The sequence below is a fragment of the Arvicola amphibius genome, chromosome 3 (genome assembly GCF_903992535.2).
Source record: "Arvicola amphibius chromosome 3, mArvAmp1.2, whole genome shotgun sequence".
Classification (NCBI taxonomy): Eukaryota; Metazoa; Chordata; class Mammalia; order Rodentia; family Cricetidae; genus Arvicola; species Arvicola amphibius.
The window spans coordinates 176,888,586-176,903,362 of record NC_052049.1 but is presented as its reverse complement, the minus strand read 5'-3'; the positions used below and the strand labels follow the sequence as shown (position 1 = coordinate 176,903,362).

Sequence of the window (14,777 nt, the reverse complement as noted above, 5' to 3'; positions counted from 1 at the left end):
TTTTGTAGTGAGGAGCAGGCGGGCTGCATTCCTGCCCGGCTCCCATCTACCTGGCTACCGGCTAGCTTATGCCCTGAAATAACAACACACAAACTGTATTCTTTTAAACACTGCCTGGCCCATTAATTTCAGCCTCTTACTCACATCTTGACTAACCCATATCTAATAATCTTTGTAACACCACAAATGGTGTCTTACCGGGAAAGATTCAGCATGTCTGAACTGGTGGCTGGCTCCATCGCATCTCTCTCCCTGAGCAGAGGCATGGCAGTCTGTCTAACTTAGGAGAGGCATAGCATCTGACTGAGCCATCTACCTCACTTCCTTTTTCCTGTTCTGTCTACTCCGCCCACCTAAGGGCTGGCCAATCAAATGGGCCAGGCAGTTTCTTTATTAGCCAATGAGAGTCCTCCATTAATGTGGTTCTTTATATGAGCTTCTGAGATCTGAACATGTCAGGTTTGTGGGGCAAGTGCTTTTACCACTGAACCCTCTCCCCAATTCATCTCCAGTTTTAAACCAAACACTTCAGTAATTTTAATTTTTACCTAAAAGTATGTAACTTATAGAAATACTTAGCATCACTGTAAAGGACTGCTTTTTTCATTTTAAAAATATCATTTGATTTGTAGTTTACAAATATCTGGCTTCTAAAGTAACTTTATGGTCAGCTTTTAGATAACTTTTTTTCTTTACTTTAATACTCTCCTACTCAATTTGTCAGTAATGTTACTCCAAATACTCTTCTACAAAACTTGGCTTCTACACTAAAATGCCCGCTAAGCAAGCATGAAAACCACCCTTCAGTCCCACAGAGCTCACGTAAAAAAGCAGTGCACACCTGTAATCCCAGCACTGAGTGGAAAGAGAGACAAGAGGACCCCTGGGACCAGCTCCAGGTTCAGTGAGAGATTCTCTCCCAAAAACATGAAGTAGAGGAGCAACTGGGTGCAGAAGGTAAAAGCATTTGATGCACAGCCTGATGATCTGAGTCTGAGCCCCATCCCCACAGCAGGAGAAAATGACTTGAGAGCTGTCCTGTCCTCACTGGCACATGGTGGTGCACACACACACACACACACACACACACACACAAATATAAAAGGGTGGAAAAGAGCAATTAAGGAAGACACTGCACGTCCAAGTCTGGCCTCCACGTTTGTGCACAGACACACACAATACAAAGTAATTTTAAAAGGGTGTGGTGACACAAACCTGTGTTCCCAATAGGAGTGGGGAACAGGATAGACTTAGGAGAGTCAAATTTCAAGGTCTTCATAGGGAATTTAAGGCCAGGCTAGCCTACGTGAGAAATAACTTATAAATACCAACAACAAAAAAGTTCATATTAAAATAGCAAAGAGATATCACTGCCAACCTACCTGACTGAAAACTTTTTAATAGTTCACCCTTCTAGAGTAGATAATTCAGTATTTTTAGTATAATCATAGAGTTGCACAATCACCACTATTACCAAATTCCAGAAGGTTCCATTATCATACACCTGAGAAGTCACTCCCTAATGCTCCTAGCTATGGTTATGCTTACCCTGATATTTCATACAAATAAAATCACAATTAAATGTTTTTATTTATAATTCAAATGCTAGCTAGCTTTCAAGAGGAAACAAAGACTATGCACTCTGCAGTAAGACCAAAGGAAACAATGCTAATGCTGGATGAGTCCTTTACTTGACCTTTCAAGTCCACAGCTACAACCAGAATCTGAAACACAGTTGGAGCCTCAGGAAGAAGCCCCAGCTGAGAGCTATCCTAAATACACACATACAACAGGAAATGCCGCGAAGAATCCAAAAGCAATGTCCCTTCCCATCCCCCAATCCTTTCCACTGCCTCTTACCCCGCCTGAAGTCATGAACAAATAGAAACAAAAACTTCCTCGAAGCTCTGTTAGTATCTAAAAGAATTAAACACTACAACTCTGGCACAGTGCAAGATTAAGCTCAGTTGGTGCTGCTTGCATAGCATGTACAAAGCCCTTGGGCTCCAGCTCCAGCACCATGTAAGCCAGATAATGGTGACACATGCTTGTGATCCCAGCATTGGGAGGTAGACACAGGAGGGCTAGAAGTTCAAAGTCATTATTGGCTATATAGGGAGTTCGAGGCCAGTCTGGGCTTCTCAAAAAAAAAAAAAAAAAAAAAACACTAGATAGGTAGGTAGATAGATAGATAGATAGATGATAGATAGATAGATAGATAGATAGATAGATAGATAGATAGATAGATAGACAGACAGACAGATAGATAGTAAATAAATTCACCGAGCAGCTCTGGGAGCTATGAGGCTCAGTGAGTCACAACACAGTTCTCAGAACTCCAAATTTTAAGTATCCTAAGTGAGGTGCTGAAACATACATAATCCACATAATTATAATGAAAACTTAATCTCAGATGAATTCTCAGAAAATCAAATTCAGAAGTGATACAAATCTAAGAACATTTTACCAGGACAGATTTATTTGTATGTGAGAGGCCAGTCATACATAATGTCTTGTTCCTAGCAAATATCCAACAGCTATCTGACAAAAAAAGTCTGCCTCCCCAGCACCTGTGAGCATCATCTGTGCTCCCCAGCACACACCTCTCTAGCGATGTTACTCAAAGCCTCGTCTTCTGCAGAAAATCGATCTTTCACGGGTGTTCTTTTCCTTCCAGAACCAGGCGTCCCCATCTTGTTTTTTTTTTAAATAATTCTTTAACTCTGAAAAATGAGTTTACTTGTGTTCAGCCCTGAAATAAACAAAAACAGTAAGTTAGAATTTTTTCCTTGCAGAATCATAAGGCATAGTTGAACATTCAATTTTGACACTGCAACTTTATCTCTCCTCAAGGAAATCAGGGACTAAATTCCTTTTTCTGCTACTAAATTATTTCAGTGAATTTTAGAATATTTAAATTTATATCAATTGCCAACTTGGTAACTTCACTAAGCTATTCACAACAATCTATAAGAATATCTTAGCTCAGAAAACTGTAATCAAGATGTAATTGTACCTAACAATATAAAATTAATATGACTTTTTCTAAAATCTATTTCCAATCATGAAAGATATTTCAGAAAAGGTATTCAGCCCAAGTATTAGAATATACCAACAAGATTTAATATTGAGCTTTAAAGTAACAGAAAGGCAAGCTTGTCTTTTAGTGTAATTTAAAAATCAATTCCAATTAAAGCACAACACGCAGAACAAGTAACTGAAGTTCTGTTACTCTGAAGTTAATTATAAGCAACACTGTCCATGCAATAGTATTTGAGTCCTGGCTATTGCCAGGTATAACAGTGCTGAAGATACTGTGACAAGACATGTCACCGACAACTAAGAGTGCATCTATGTACACAAAATCACATGGATGTATGCGGGATATCTGTACACTGTGAAGATGTACAACTGTGATTGATGTAATAAAAAGTTAGACACTAATAACTAGGCAGGAGAGAGAGATGGGATTTCCAGGCAAAGAGGAAGAGGATAATCGAGGCACACAGGAGATACCATGGAGACACAGCTTGGAGTTGGAAAACAGAATGAAAGGTAAAAAGCCACATGGTAAAACATAGATTAGTATAAGCAGGTTAATTTAAGTTATAAGAGCTAGTAGGACAAGTCCAAGGTAAGGCCAAGCTCACATAATTAACAGTAAGTTTCTGTGTCATTATTTGTGAGCAGGTGGCCAAAAGAAAAAAAATCCACCTACATATGTGTGTATGTGTGTATAATAAATACATATATATAAAACCTGGGAGTAGAAGCAAAACGGTTCAAAGGAACAAAAAAAGCCAACATGGGGGGAAGGAAAGTGGAAGAAGCATGGGAGAGAACGCAGTCACAGTAAAAAATATATATGTATATGAAATGTATATATGTTTATCTAGAAATGAATCTCATTATTATATACAATGACTATATGCCAATAAAATTATACTTTTAAAAAGAATATATCTAGGATCTATTACAATTGTTATTTTAGATACACCTATTTACAGAGGAAAGACAAACTCTTCTTAAAGAATTTAATAACAAGGATAATGAAGACAACCTAATCTGAGATTGAATATGCCCATGAGAGGGTCCAGTTCAGGGAAGAAGCCCTGGATTCAATTTCTATCATGACCACCCCAAAAATTTCCGCATGACAGAGTGTAAAATGCATGACAAACTGCATGCCCCCCTTTTCCTAGATACACTGCTGAGAAACAGCTCATTTAACCCAACATCCAGTAAGTCTAAATGTTTTTCCTAATTTCAATAGAAGAAGCTGGAGACATATTACAATAAGACACACCAAGATACCCAAGTTAGTTTGCCTCCTTAGAACAGGCTATGTTAAAAATAAAAGTGGCTTTAATGTACTTTAATTTACTTGGTTCAAGAAAATTAAGCAGAAACACCCCACCAAAGATGTTTTTTCCAAGAGAAAATTCATGCCAGTCCTACCTTCTGATAGGACTTCATATTCCCTGGAGCTGGCCTACATTTTTTTTAAGATTTGAGTAATTGCTTGAATGTATGTCTATGTAACACATCTGTGCCCAATGCCTGAGGAGGCCAGAAGAGGGCAGTGGACCTCCCAGAACTAGAGTGTTATAACAGACTGTTGTGAGCCACCAAATGGGTGCTGGGCACTGAACCTCGGTCGTCTGATGGCAGAAAGAGCTCTTAACTGCTGAGACATCTCTCTAGTCCCAAACTGGTTTATATTTGTCAATAAAGGTGGATGCCAGGCCGGGTGGCACACACCTTTACTGGGAAAGAGGGGTGTGTGGCAAAGGCAGATAAATTTTTCTTTGAGTTTGATGACAGCCTGAGTTCCAAGCCAGAGGGACACAGTGAGACCCTTTCTTGAAAATAAAACAACAAATTAACACTGAAGGTGACTTACCCCTTCATTATAATAAATATATCTAGACAAATAAATCATTCCAGAAAGTATCTTTAGAGAGAGAGAGAGAGAGAGAGAGAGAGAGAGAGAGAGAGAGAGAGAGAGAAGGTGTCTATGTATAGCTCTGGCTGTCCTGGAACTTGCTCTGTAGACCAGGCTGGCCTCAAACTCAGAAATCCGCCTGCCTCTGCCTCCTGAGTACTAGGATTAGAGGTGTGTGCCACTATGACCTGACTATTTAAAGTACTTTAATTACCTCTTTTAATTATGTAACTCATGAAACTGACAATAGGCCATTCCTCATCCTTATTTACAGTATAGTCCTAGGGACTGAACCCAGGCTGCACGCAGATAAGGCAAGGACTATATGAATGAGCTGCATGCTCGGGCCCTTTTCTTTTTTCTCTGGAGATGGATCCTCACCATGCTGCCCATCCTCTTGAGCACCTGAGTTACAGAACTATATCACTATGCTGGTGACAGTTTTAAGCTTCTAACTAAACAGAGATAGCCTTGGATTATCTTCAACATGTACATGTGACACCACTAGCCAAGCTAAAGACTTTCATTGACCCAAAGAATGAGCTATAAAAAAATGAAAATACTTTTGACTATAACTAGTTTACTGTGAAGGACATTTATGTGATGAAAAGAAAAGACTGTGAGGTATTTTATGATATTTAAAGTCTACTTCTGAAAGCATAGAAAAACACGAGTTTGGAGATGGCAGCCTTGCAGGCTTTCAGTCTCCTCAGCAGGTCTTCGTAGAAACAGAACTACAGAGATTACTCAACGGTAACTTAAAATCTGTGTAGATTTTTCTTCATAAATTTTGTCTCAAAAGAAAAAGAAAGACTTCTATATGAGCTTTAAGGTCAGCTAATGATGTGCAAGCTAAAACGCAGTGTTGAAACGTACCAATCTCTGCTCCTTATTTCCACAACAACAAAGACAAAGTGATGGAATCGGATGGCAAGTTCACTGCACTCGGTTACAACTATTCCAATTCCCCTGTATGGTTTAAAATGTTTTTAAAAACGTATCTGGGGAATGTAATGGTTGAGAAGAATGAATGACTAGGTCAACAAAAGGCATGAAAACTGAGGAATTATATTTCTTAAAACATTTTATTTGGAAAAAAGTAAAGGTAATATCATACAAATAGTTACATATGCACTTGAAAAACAGTGATTGGCAAAGGAAAGAATGGTCCAATTCCCTGAATTAAAAGAGAGATCATGGTAGGGTGGTCATGGCGCACACCTTTAATCCCAGCACTTGGGAGACAGAGTCAAGCGGATCTCTGTGATCCCTAGGGCAGCCTGGTCTACAGAGCGAGTTCCAGAACAGCCAGGACCATCCCACAGAGAAACCCTGTCTTGGGAGGGGAAAAAAGGGTCAGGGGGAGAGAGAGGAACGAAAAGAATTAGTTCAAGATACCAATTCTACAAATATCAAATGAGATTAATACATAAAATGAGAAAGTCATTTGTAAAATCCATAGATATGAAAAATATATCAAAAAACTGAGAAAAAGATATGAAAATTATTTAAATATAGCTGAGCCTGGTGGCAGGTCTCTCACAATTTCAAGTTCAAATGTTTTTGGTTACAGAGTGAGACCCTGTCTCAAAAAATAAATAAATAAACAAAAGAGAAAATAACTATATAAGATAAAACCCCAGGATTCACAGAATAAGGGAAGGGGAAACTAAACACAAACTCACTTCCCAAACAACATCAGAACCTATAATGGTTTTTCTAGGCTTCTATTTATGCCTACACTCCACAGGGTTAGCCTAAGCACTGTTAAAAAAATGTCTTTTTAAGTCTTGTGGTCTGAAAGTACACTATCCTCCAAACCCAACACAAGAGATAATCTGTCCACTTCCTCTGTTCATAAGATGGCAGGCCAGTGGTTGTATTTCCTTTCTTGCTAACCCTACTATTCTATAAATGAACAGTAATGGGTTATATGTCTGAGACAGTTTTTATAATAATCAGTTATGAACCACAGAAAACCCAAACTTGGATGATGTACTTTTACCAACAAATACATTCTCTGCACCTCTATAAGCAAACTGCTTTCTAGTATTGTTCAAATGGCCATCTTTCTTTATGCCTGTTGAAGTATCTCAGAGAATGAAACAGTAGGGGAAAAAAATTACATATCATTAAAGATAGAGACTTAAAACTGAAATAAATACAAAGCAAGAAAAAGGTCTGGGGAAGACCTTACTTCAGTGGGTAAGAGTCTTTAGTGTCTAAGCATGAGAACCTGAATTCAAATCCCTAGCACCCCTGTAAAAAATAACTGGGTGTAGCCTTGTACCTTTAACTTCAGCACTACAGGAGGTGAAAATAGGAAGGTGACTGGGGTTTGGTGGCTGCCAACCTAGTTCCAGGGCCAGCAAAAGACCCTGTTTCAGAGGAATAAGGTAGAGAATGACAGAGAAGGGAACCAGCATCTCCTCTGGCACCACACACATGTGCATATACACCACATACATTAAAACAATTATAAATAAGTGAAAGTGAACAATATAAACCAGGTAACAAAGAACAAAGCTGGAAGCAAAAACAAGAAACATGTAATTGATTTAAAATTTTTGATACAATTAATACGGAGGAGGTTTTTCACAAAATAAGTCATATAGTTTTACTTGGTCTATATTTTTAAAAATACCTGCTATTTAAAATCCCAGCACTCAGAAGGCAGAGGCAGGTGGATCTCTGTGAATCTGAGGCCAGCCTGGCCTACAGAGTTAGTTACAGACTAGCTAAGATTACATAATGAGACTCCCATCTTAAAAATAAAAAGATGGCTATCAAAAATTTGTGAGGCATTTTTGGTATGATATGGCCATTGCCTTGTAGCTGAACAAAAGAGAATAGGAAAAATCAAAGTGGAAAATGTCAGAGAGAAGGTAGCATACAACCTATCTATCCTTCTTTTTGAAGATGATTTATATTTATATGTTCCATACACATACGCACATGTGCCTGTGGCAGCCAGAGAGTCTTGTACCCCTAAAACGGGAGTTACAGGTGGTAGTGAGCCATCTCATGTGAGTGCTTTAAGCCAAACCTAGGTCCTCTGCAAGGGCAGTGCACTCTACTGCTGAGCCATATCTGCAGTGCCACCACCTAGCTATCTGTAATGATGTTCTACTGAGAAGGAGGAGGGGAAATACGAGCTCCAGAGATAGCTCAGCAGGTAATAGAACTGGCTGTTCCACTGGAGGACCCAGGCTCAATACCTAGCACTCACACGATGGCTTACAACCTCTGTAACTCCAGTCCCAGGGAATCTGATGTCCTCTTCTGGACTTTGTGGGAACTACACACACATGGTGCAGCTATGCATGCAAGCAACACACTCACACATGTAAAAAGAAAAAACTTTAAGGAAGGTCTACTTATTTTTCCTTTGTTGTTTCTTTTGGTACTGTATTCAAGAAACCACTGCTTAACCCAAGGTCACAATATTTGCTCCTGCGTCTATTATTCATGAAGTTAATTTTTTAATATGGCATAAGGCCAGGATCAAACGTCATTCTTTTGTCTGTGAAAATCTACTTGTCCTGGCATTACATGTTGAAAAGACTACTCTTTCTCTAGTAAAATATCATGTTATCTTGTAAAAAAAAATCAGGTGGTGGGCCAAAATCATGTAAAGGTACAACAAAAATAACCAAGTCCACAAAAGTTATTCTCTTATCACACACCTGAATCATGGCTTGCCCACCCACTCCACACCCCCACACACTAATAATATAATTAAATAGAACTCTGTGTCACCTGGCTATAAAAGCAAAGGCAGATGGGGGGTACTTGGTTCCACACCATCAATTTATGTATTTTTCTTTATGCTTGTAACACATCATCTTCATTAGTGTGGCATTGTATCACATTTTAAAATTGGAAAAAGTGAGTCATCCAACTTACAACACGTAACTTTAATGTTTTTGGTATGTGAGTCCTATGCACTTCCATGTAAATTTTAAGAACAATTTGTCATTTTTTGGAAAAAAAATAAAGAAAAAAGCACCCTGAGTTATAACAAATGGCTTTATAAGTCAACTGGGGAATAATTTTAATAATATTAAGCCTCCAACCCATAATAATGGGATTCTTTTCAGTTATTTTAGTCCTCTTTAGTTTGTCTGCAATATCATGTTTTCAATGTGTAGGTCTTGCATTTCTTTATTAAATTCATTCCTATATAACAAGTGTCATTTGGAAGCTCAAACAGATAAGTTTCTATAAATTGTTACATGCAACAGAAAATTATGTTATCACTGATACCAAAAAAAAAAAAAAAAGAAGGTTGTGAAATCAGAGTATCAAAACAAAGGTGTCAAAGAAAAGCTCAGAAGACAATTCTCTAGATATATTTAGCCTTTAGCTGAGTCAAGGATGGATAGGTGAGAAAGTGTACCTTTTCAAACACAAAACAAGCCAGGTGTAGTGGCACACAGCTATGGAAGGCTGAGGCAGGACTTGCGGCAACAAGGATGGCACCACTTTATGTCACATACTGAGTGACGAGCATTTGTGGTCCAACAACTATGGACTCCAAGGGTATTGACTCTTACATGTATATTCCAACACAGACACGTAAATCTTTTTAAAAACTTAATAAAAAAGATTAATAATAAACAAAAATTACATGAATAAATATGACTGTCCAAATTTTTTAATCTATAATAAAACAAAACAGAAAATGGCACGAGCTGACATTAACAGCTTTAAGTCACAGCTGATAGACACCACATAATAAATAGCAGTCTCAGAAAACTGAAGGTAAACAGAAAAAGAAGAGACAAATTTAATATCCTATTCAGTAGAAAAGATGGAAAATGGCATATAAAACTAAGTTGGCAAATGTGCGAAAATATGCACATATAAATAATAACAAAGGCAATGAATACATTCACACTTTCACCTTTAAGCTTTAATACTGCTAATTAACCCTCACACTAACAGCTGTAACAGAGTTGTTTCCTGGCAGAAAAGCATCAACTCGTGCTGGGAAGACAGCTTAGAAACTAAAGCCCTTGCAGTAAGGGGTTAGAACAAAAGTTTGGATTTCCAGCAGCCATATAAAGGACAAGTGAATGTGTCCCCTGCTACCTCTCCACCCAAGCCTCCATGTAATCTCTGGGGCAAGCTAGCTAATTAGATAAGTGATAAGCAAGCTCCAGGTTCACAGACAGACACTGTCTTAATACGGTAGAGAGCAACTAAAGAAACCTGACTTCAATCTCTAACCTCCATAGGCATGGACACCAATGCATACACACAAGAATACCACACACACATAATACATATACAAAAAGCAACAATAATTTTATAATAACCAGCTTCAAGACCATAGCAATAAACTAAATAGAAGAGTGATCCATTTAGTCTATGAGAACAGCTGAATGAAAATTCTGTACCTTGTCCACCGTTTTGATGGTTGTGGTGCTAGACATGCGAGCCAAGGCCTTGCATATCTAGATGACCAAGTTACATACCCAGAACCTTTATCCATGTTTTTGTGTCAGGCAAGTTTTATTTATTAAACCACAAATAAAATATCACTATGTTTCCCTTTTGTCTAAAACTAAGAAAAGGCTATAACTGATATAAGAAAGTACAGTAAATGAGAAATGAATAAATGAGAATTAGTAGCCTCACTAAAACTGGTTTTGTCTGCCATTTATTACAAAAAAAAGTAAGGACTAATTTCAACAATGAAAAAGAGCAACCGGGCAAGAGAGTAAGTAGCACTCAGATCTCTGTCAGTTCAAGGCCAATCTGGTCTACAAAGCACCAGGATAGTCAGGGCTACACACAGAGAAACTCTGTCTCAAAATAATAACAATAATAGTAATCTTTTAAAACTCAGACATATTGGAAAGTGAAGTTCAGAAAATCTCAGACAACAGAAAGAAAAAAAAGAAACAAAAGAGTCAAAGTCTAAAGGAGTGGGGTCTGCGATGGTGACATTTGAGAAACAGAGGCAAGAAAGATAAGGGGAGGACAAGAGAGGCTGTGAAGCAAGAAAACATGCACACCATCCTAGAAGCTGAGGTTGGCTGACAGACAGAAAAGGCCAGTTCAACACCAGTGTCTGAATCACAGCAAGGTCTGCAGCAGTGAGTTATCATGGTGAATTCAAACACTGGAAATTAGATAATACTAAGCCTCTGAGACTAAGAAAAGCAGTCACATAGAAGTTGATGGTTAGAATGCCTTCAGATTTCTAGGCGTTTGGGAAGCAAGAAGATAAACTAATGAAGCAAAGTCACAGACAACCCACAATCAACCCATAACCCAATCAAGCCACACGCTTCTCAAACTTGACTATGAAAGACATTCCAGATATGTAAGGGCTCAAAACCTCACCTGTTTTACAAGCTTTTTCAATAAGCTATTAAAATGTTTCACCAAAGATGACAATCAAAAGACTTAAGCATATGAGAAATAAATCTAACACAAGAGGAACATTAGGGGTTTGCAGTGGGATGATGGCTATTCCAGGAAAAAAAAAATGAATCCATATAACTCAAGAAACAGAAGAGAGGACCACTGTCATAACTAGACTTCCACAGTCTTTGGGATGTCCCTTTAACCTAAATCTGTGCAAGTTTTCAACCGAATTCAGTCTGCCTTGACCCCACGTTAAACTGTGGTCCCTTCCTCTGATGCCTAGGTAGACTGACCTACTTCACAGCAGGGTGTTAACTTTTATCTATCCCTGAACCAGAACATGATGCACTCAGAGGCAAAATGCATACAAAGCAGTCTGCCTCCTTAGACACATTTTTCCAGATATCTACTAATACCTTGGAAACATTTCAGCTACAATAGATGACTTGATTATCGTGAGCCTTGATTACCATGAGCCACATGTTTCTCAGAACTCATTAACAAGGTTTCCCATAACTCTACCCACCAAGGGCTCAAGGAAGACTCTTCCGATTTTCCACTCTCAGGAGTCTTCATCTAGTGGGAAAATGGATTTTCCCTCCATAGCTACTCAGTTTTCCAAAGCCAAACAATATACCACTCAGAGACACACTGCGGTGAAGACTGGCTTACCATTCACCAGGCTGCTCCCCTTTTCTACCTGGACCCCAGAGTTACACGTTTATGCTCTCTCCCTTCCTAGGGCGGAGTACAGTCATGTCACTGTGTTCCATCAATGAGTAGAGTGGGCAAGCGTGCAGGGTTCAAGTCTTCCATCACTTTCTGAACTCTACCACACTCCCTTTCTTTACCCTGGCATATGCCAGCCAGAAGCAAAACACTATGAGACCCTCCCAGGCCCTAGGGGATAGAAAAGTCTCCAGATAAGAAGCCAAAACTCCTCAGTGACTGGAGGATAGACTCTTTAGTTGATTTCCAACTCACAGCAGACAAGGACGTAAATGTCAGGGGAAATCTTTGGCTGCATTACGCCACTGAGACTTAGGGATTGCTAAAGTGGCTAACTGGAGTCACACAGTAGTAGGACACTCGCCTGACAAGCAAAAGAGCACCGGGGTCAGTTCCCAGCACCACAAAAGCAATTAACCTGTTCTAAAACACACAGCACAGGCTACCGGTTTTTCAAAATTAAACTGCATAGAGTAGGAATGTATACATATGAGAGTGAAGGAAACAAAACCACAGCAACTGGGAAGCAGTGGCCCCAAGAGAGCCACTGACGTGTAAAATGGCTGGGACCAGGTGGAGGACAGTAGGGACCAGGGAAGGAAATCCAGAGGGGCCACCCAGATAACCGTCATGTGTGATTGCGAATACTGATGCTCACTTTATTCCTAGCCACTTTGTTTACTATATTTCCTATATTTTATAAACCAGCTGCTACTTATGTTACATGTTAATAAATAAATGAAAATCTGAAAAAAATGAAAAATGTTGGAGCACATGGGTAGAAACAATAAACAGAAAATTATGCAAATTTTTAATAAGAAGAAAATTTAGAGTCAAAATATAGTATGTAGCTGAGTAATAAACAGTATTTAATTATAATGAAAATGTCAATTACTGATTTCAAAATTTGAATGTTACAAAGAGGTAAAGTAAGAAGTAAAGAAGAAATGAAAGCCTTATATTCCCAGCACACTGGAGGCTGAATCAAGAGGATTTCCATAGATTAGAGGCCAGTGTGAGTTACATAGTAAACTCAGGACAGCAAATTAAAGACAGTCAGACCCTATCTCAAAAAAAAAATGTTTTTATTACAAAATAACAACAAAACCAACAATAGCCGGGCGGTGGTGGCGCACGCCTTTAATCCCAGCACTAGGGAGGCAGAGGCAGGTGGATCTTTGTGAGTTCAAGACCAGCCTGGTCTACAAGAGCTAGTTCCAGGACAGGCTCCAAAGCTACAGAGAAACCCTGTCTCAAAAAGTAAAAAAATAAATAAATAAATAAATAAATAAATAAAAACCAACAATAATTCTAAAGACAGTAACATTTAAAAGCATACATTTCTTTTTTAAAAAAAAGGGGGGGTATATACAATGTGTCATTTTTGTAGTCAGCTATAGCAAACAGATTCTTCAGTGGCTCCCTGCCCTGAATCTCGGCTCTAGTAGTCACCATTGTGCAAATATCACTGATGGGTGGGACCTACAATTTACTTCTGAGCAAGTGAATATGGCAGAGGTGACAGGATGGCACACTTGTGACTGCATTACATTATGTACTATGGTGCTTGCTGACTTGCTGCCTGGATTCCCTGTGGCTTGATAAAATACAAGAATGGCAAACAACTGCAGGTTGCCCCAGAGGTAACTGACAGCAGTCTTTAGCAGTTCCTCAGGAGAAGCCTCAGCGCTAAAGCACAGGAATAGCGATTCTGGCAGCAATTAGCACGAATTGGGAAGTGAATTTTCCCCAAGGTAAGTCTCAGGTGAGAGAGACTCAGCTGAGTCAGCACCCTCAGGACAGCCTCAACACTCCACAGAGAACCCAGTTCAACCCACTCAACTGCTCAAGCTCTAACTCCGTCCACACCAAAATTCAGGAAATCAAATACATGCTGTTTTAAGCTACTAAGTTTGAATAATTACATGCAGTAGTTCTGACCTTTAAATCTTTGAACAAAAAAAAAAGTAAGTAAAGTCAAAGAATACAAAAACAAGGAGTGGGGGTGGCCTGGAGAAAAGAGGGAGGGAGGAGACAGAGAGGGAAGGAGAAAAAAAGAAAGAGATTTCTACATACCAACAAAACAAAATGGAAATTCAGAAAACAATTCCATTGATGATATCAGAAAAATAATAAAATACTTAGGAATAAACTTAACCAGGGAAGCGAAGTCTATACACTGAATATACTGCCAAAAGAAATTAGGGAGGCATAAATTAACTGAAAGACACCATCCATGCTCACAGATTAAAAGACAGCACTACTAAAACAGCAAAACTGGCAAAAACAATTTACAAATTCAATAAAAAGTCCAGTGTGCTGGTTAATTTTAACTGACAACTTGACATACCTGGGAAGACAGTCTTAATTGAGGAACTACCTAGTTCGGGTTGCCCGTGAGTGGCCTGTCAGTGAGAGATTATCTTCTGACTCAGTCCATTGCCCACACTGGACCCTGAACTCCTATAGTTTGATAGTGAATCAAACTATCAAGCCAGCAGACCGGCAGCATGGATGCACTCATTTCTCTCTGCTCTTAACTGTGGATGAAATGTGGGCTGTAAATTCCTGCCTTGACTTCCCCACAATAACAGACTGTGATTTTGAATTTTGGGCCAAATAAGCCCTCTCTCTCCCCTCAACCCTTCTTGATTCAAAATTTTACTATAAAACTACAGTATTTAAAATGGTATGCCACTGGCATAAAGCAGATCCATAGACCAAT

At 38.9% G+C, this 14,777-nt stretch overlaps 1 protein-coding gene across 5 annotated transcripts in view; it reads right to left on the bottom strand.

Moving 5' to 3' along the window:
- Positions 1 to 14,777, bottom strand: part of Lrrfip2 (LRR binding FLII interacting protein 2) — a 113,081-nt gene that overhangs the window by 89,999 nt on the left and 8,305 nt on the right. For all 5 annotated transcript variants that reach the window (XM_038322642.2, XM_038322646.2, XM_038322643.2 and 2 more), the window contains exon 3: positions 2,604 to 2,752. In XM_038322642.2, the coding sequence (XP_038178570.1) occupies positions 2,604 to 2,693 (90 nt within the window). In that variant the 5' untranslated portion in view covers positions 2,694 to 2,752. The remainder of the gene's footprint in view (positions 1 to 2,603; positions 2,753 to 14,777) is intronic.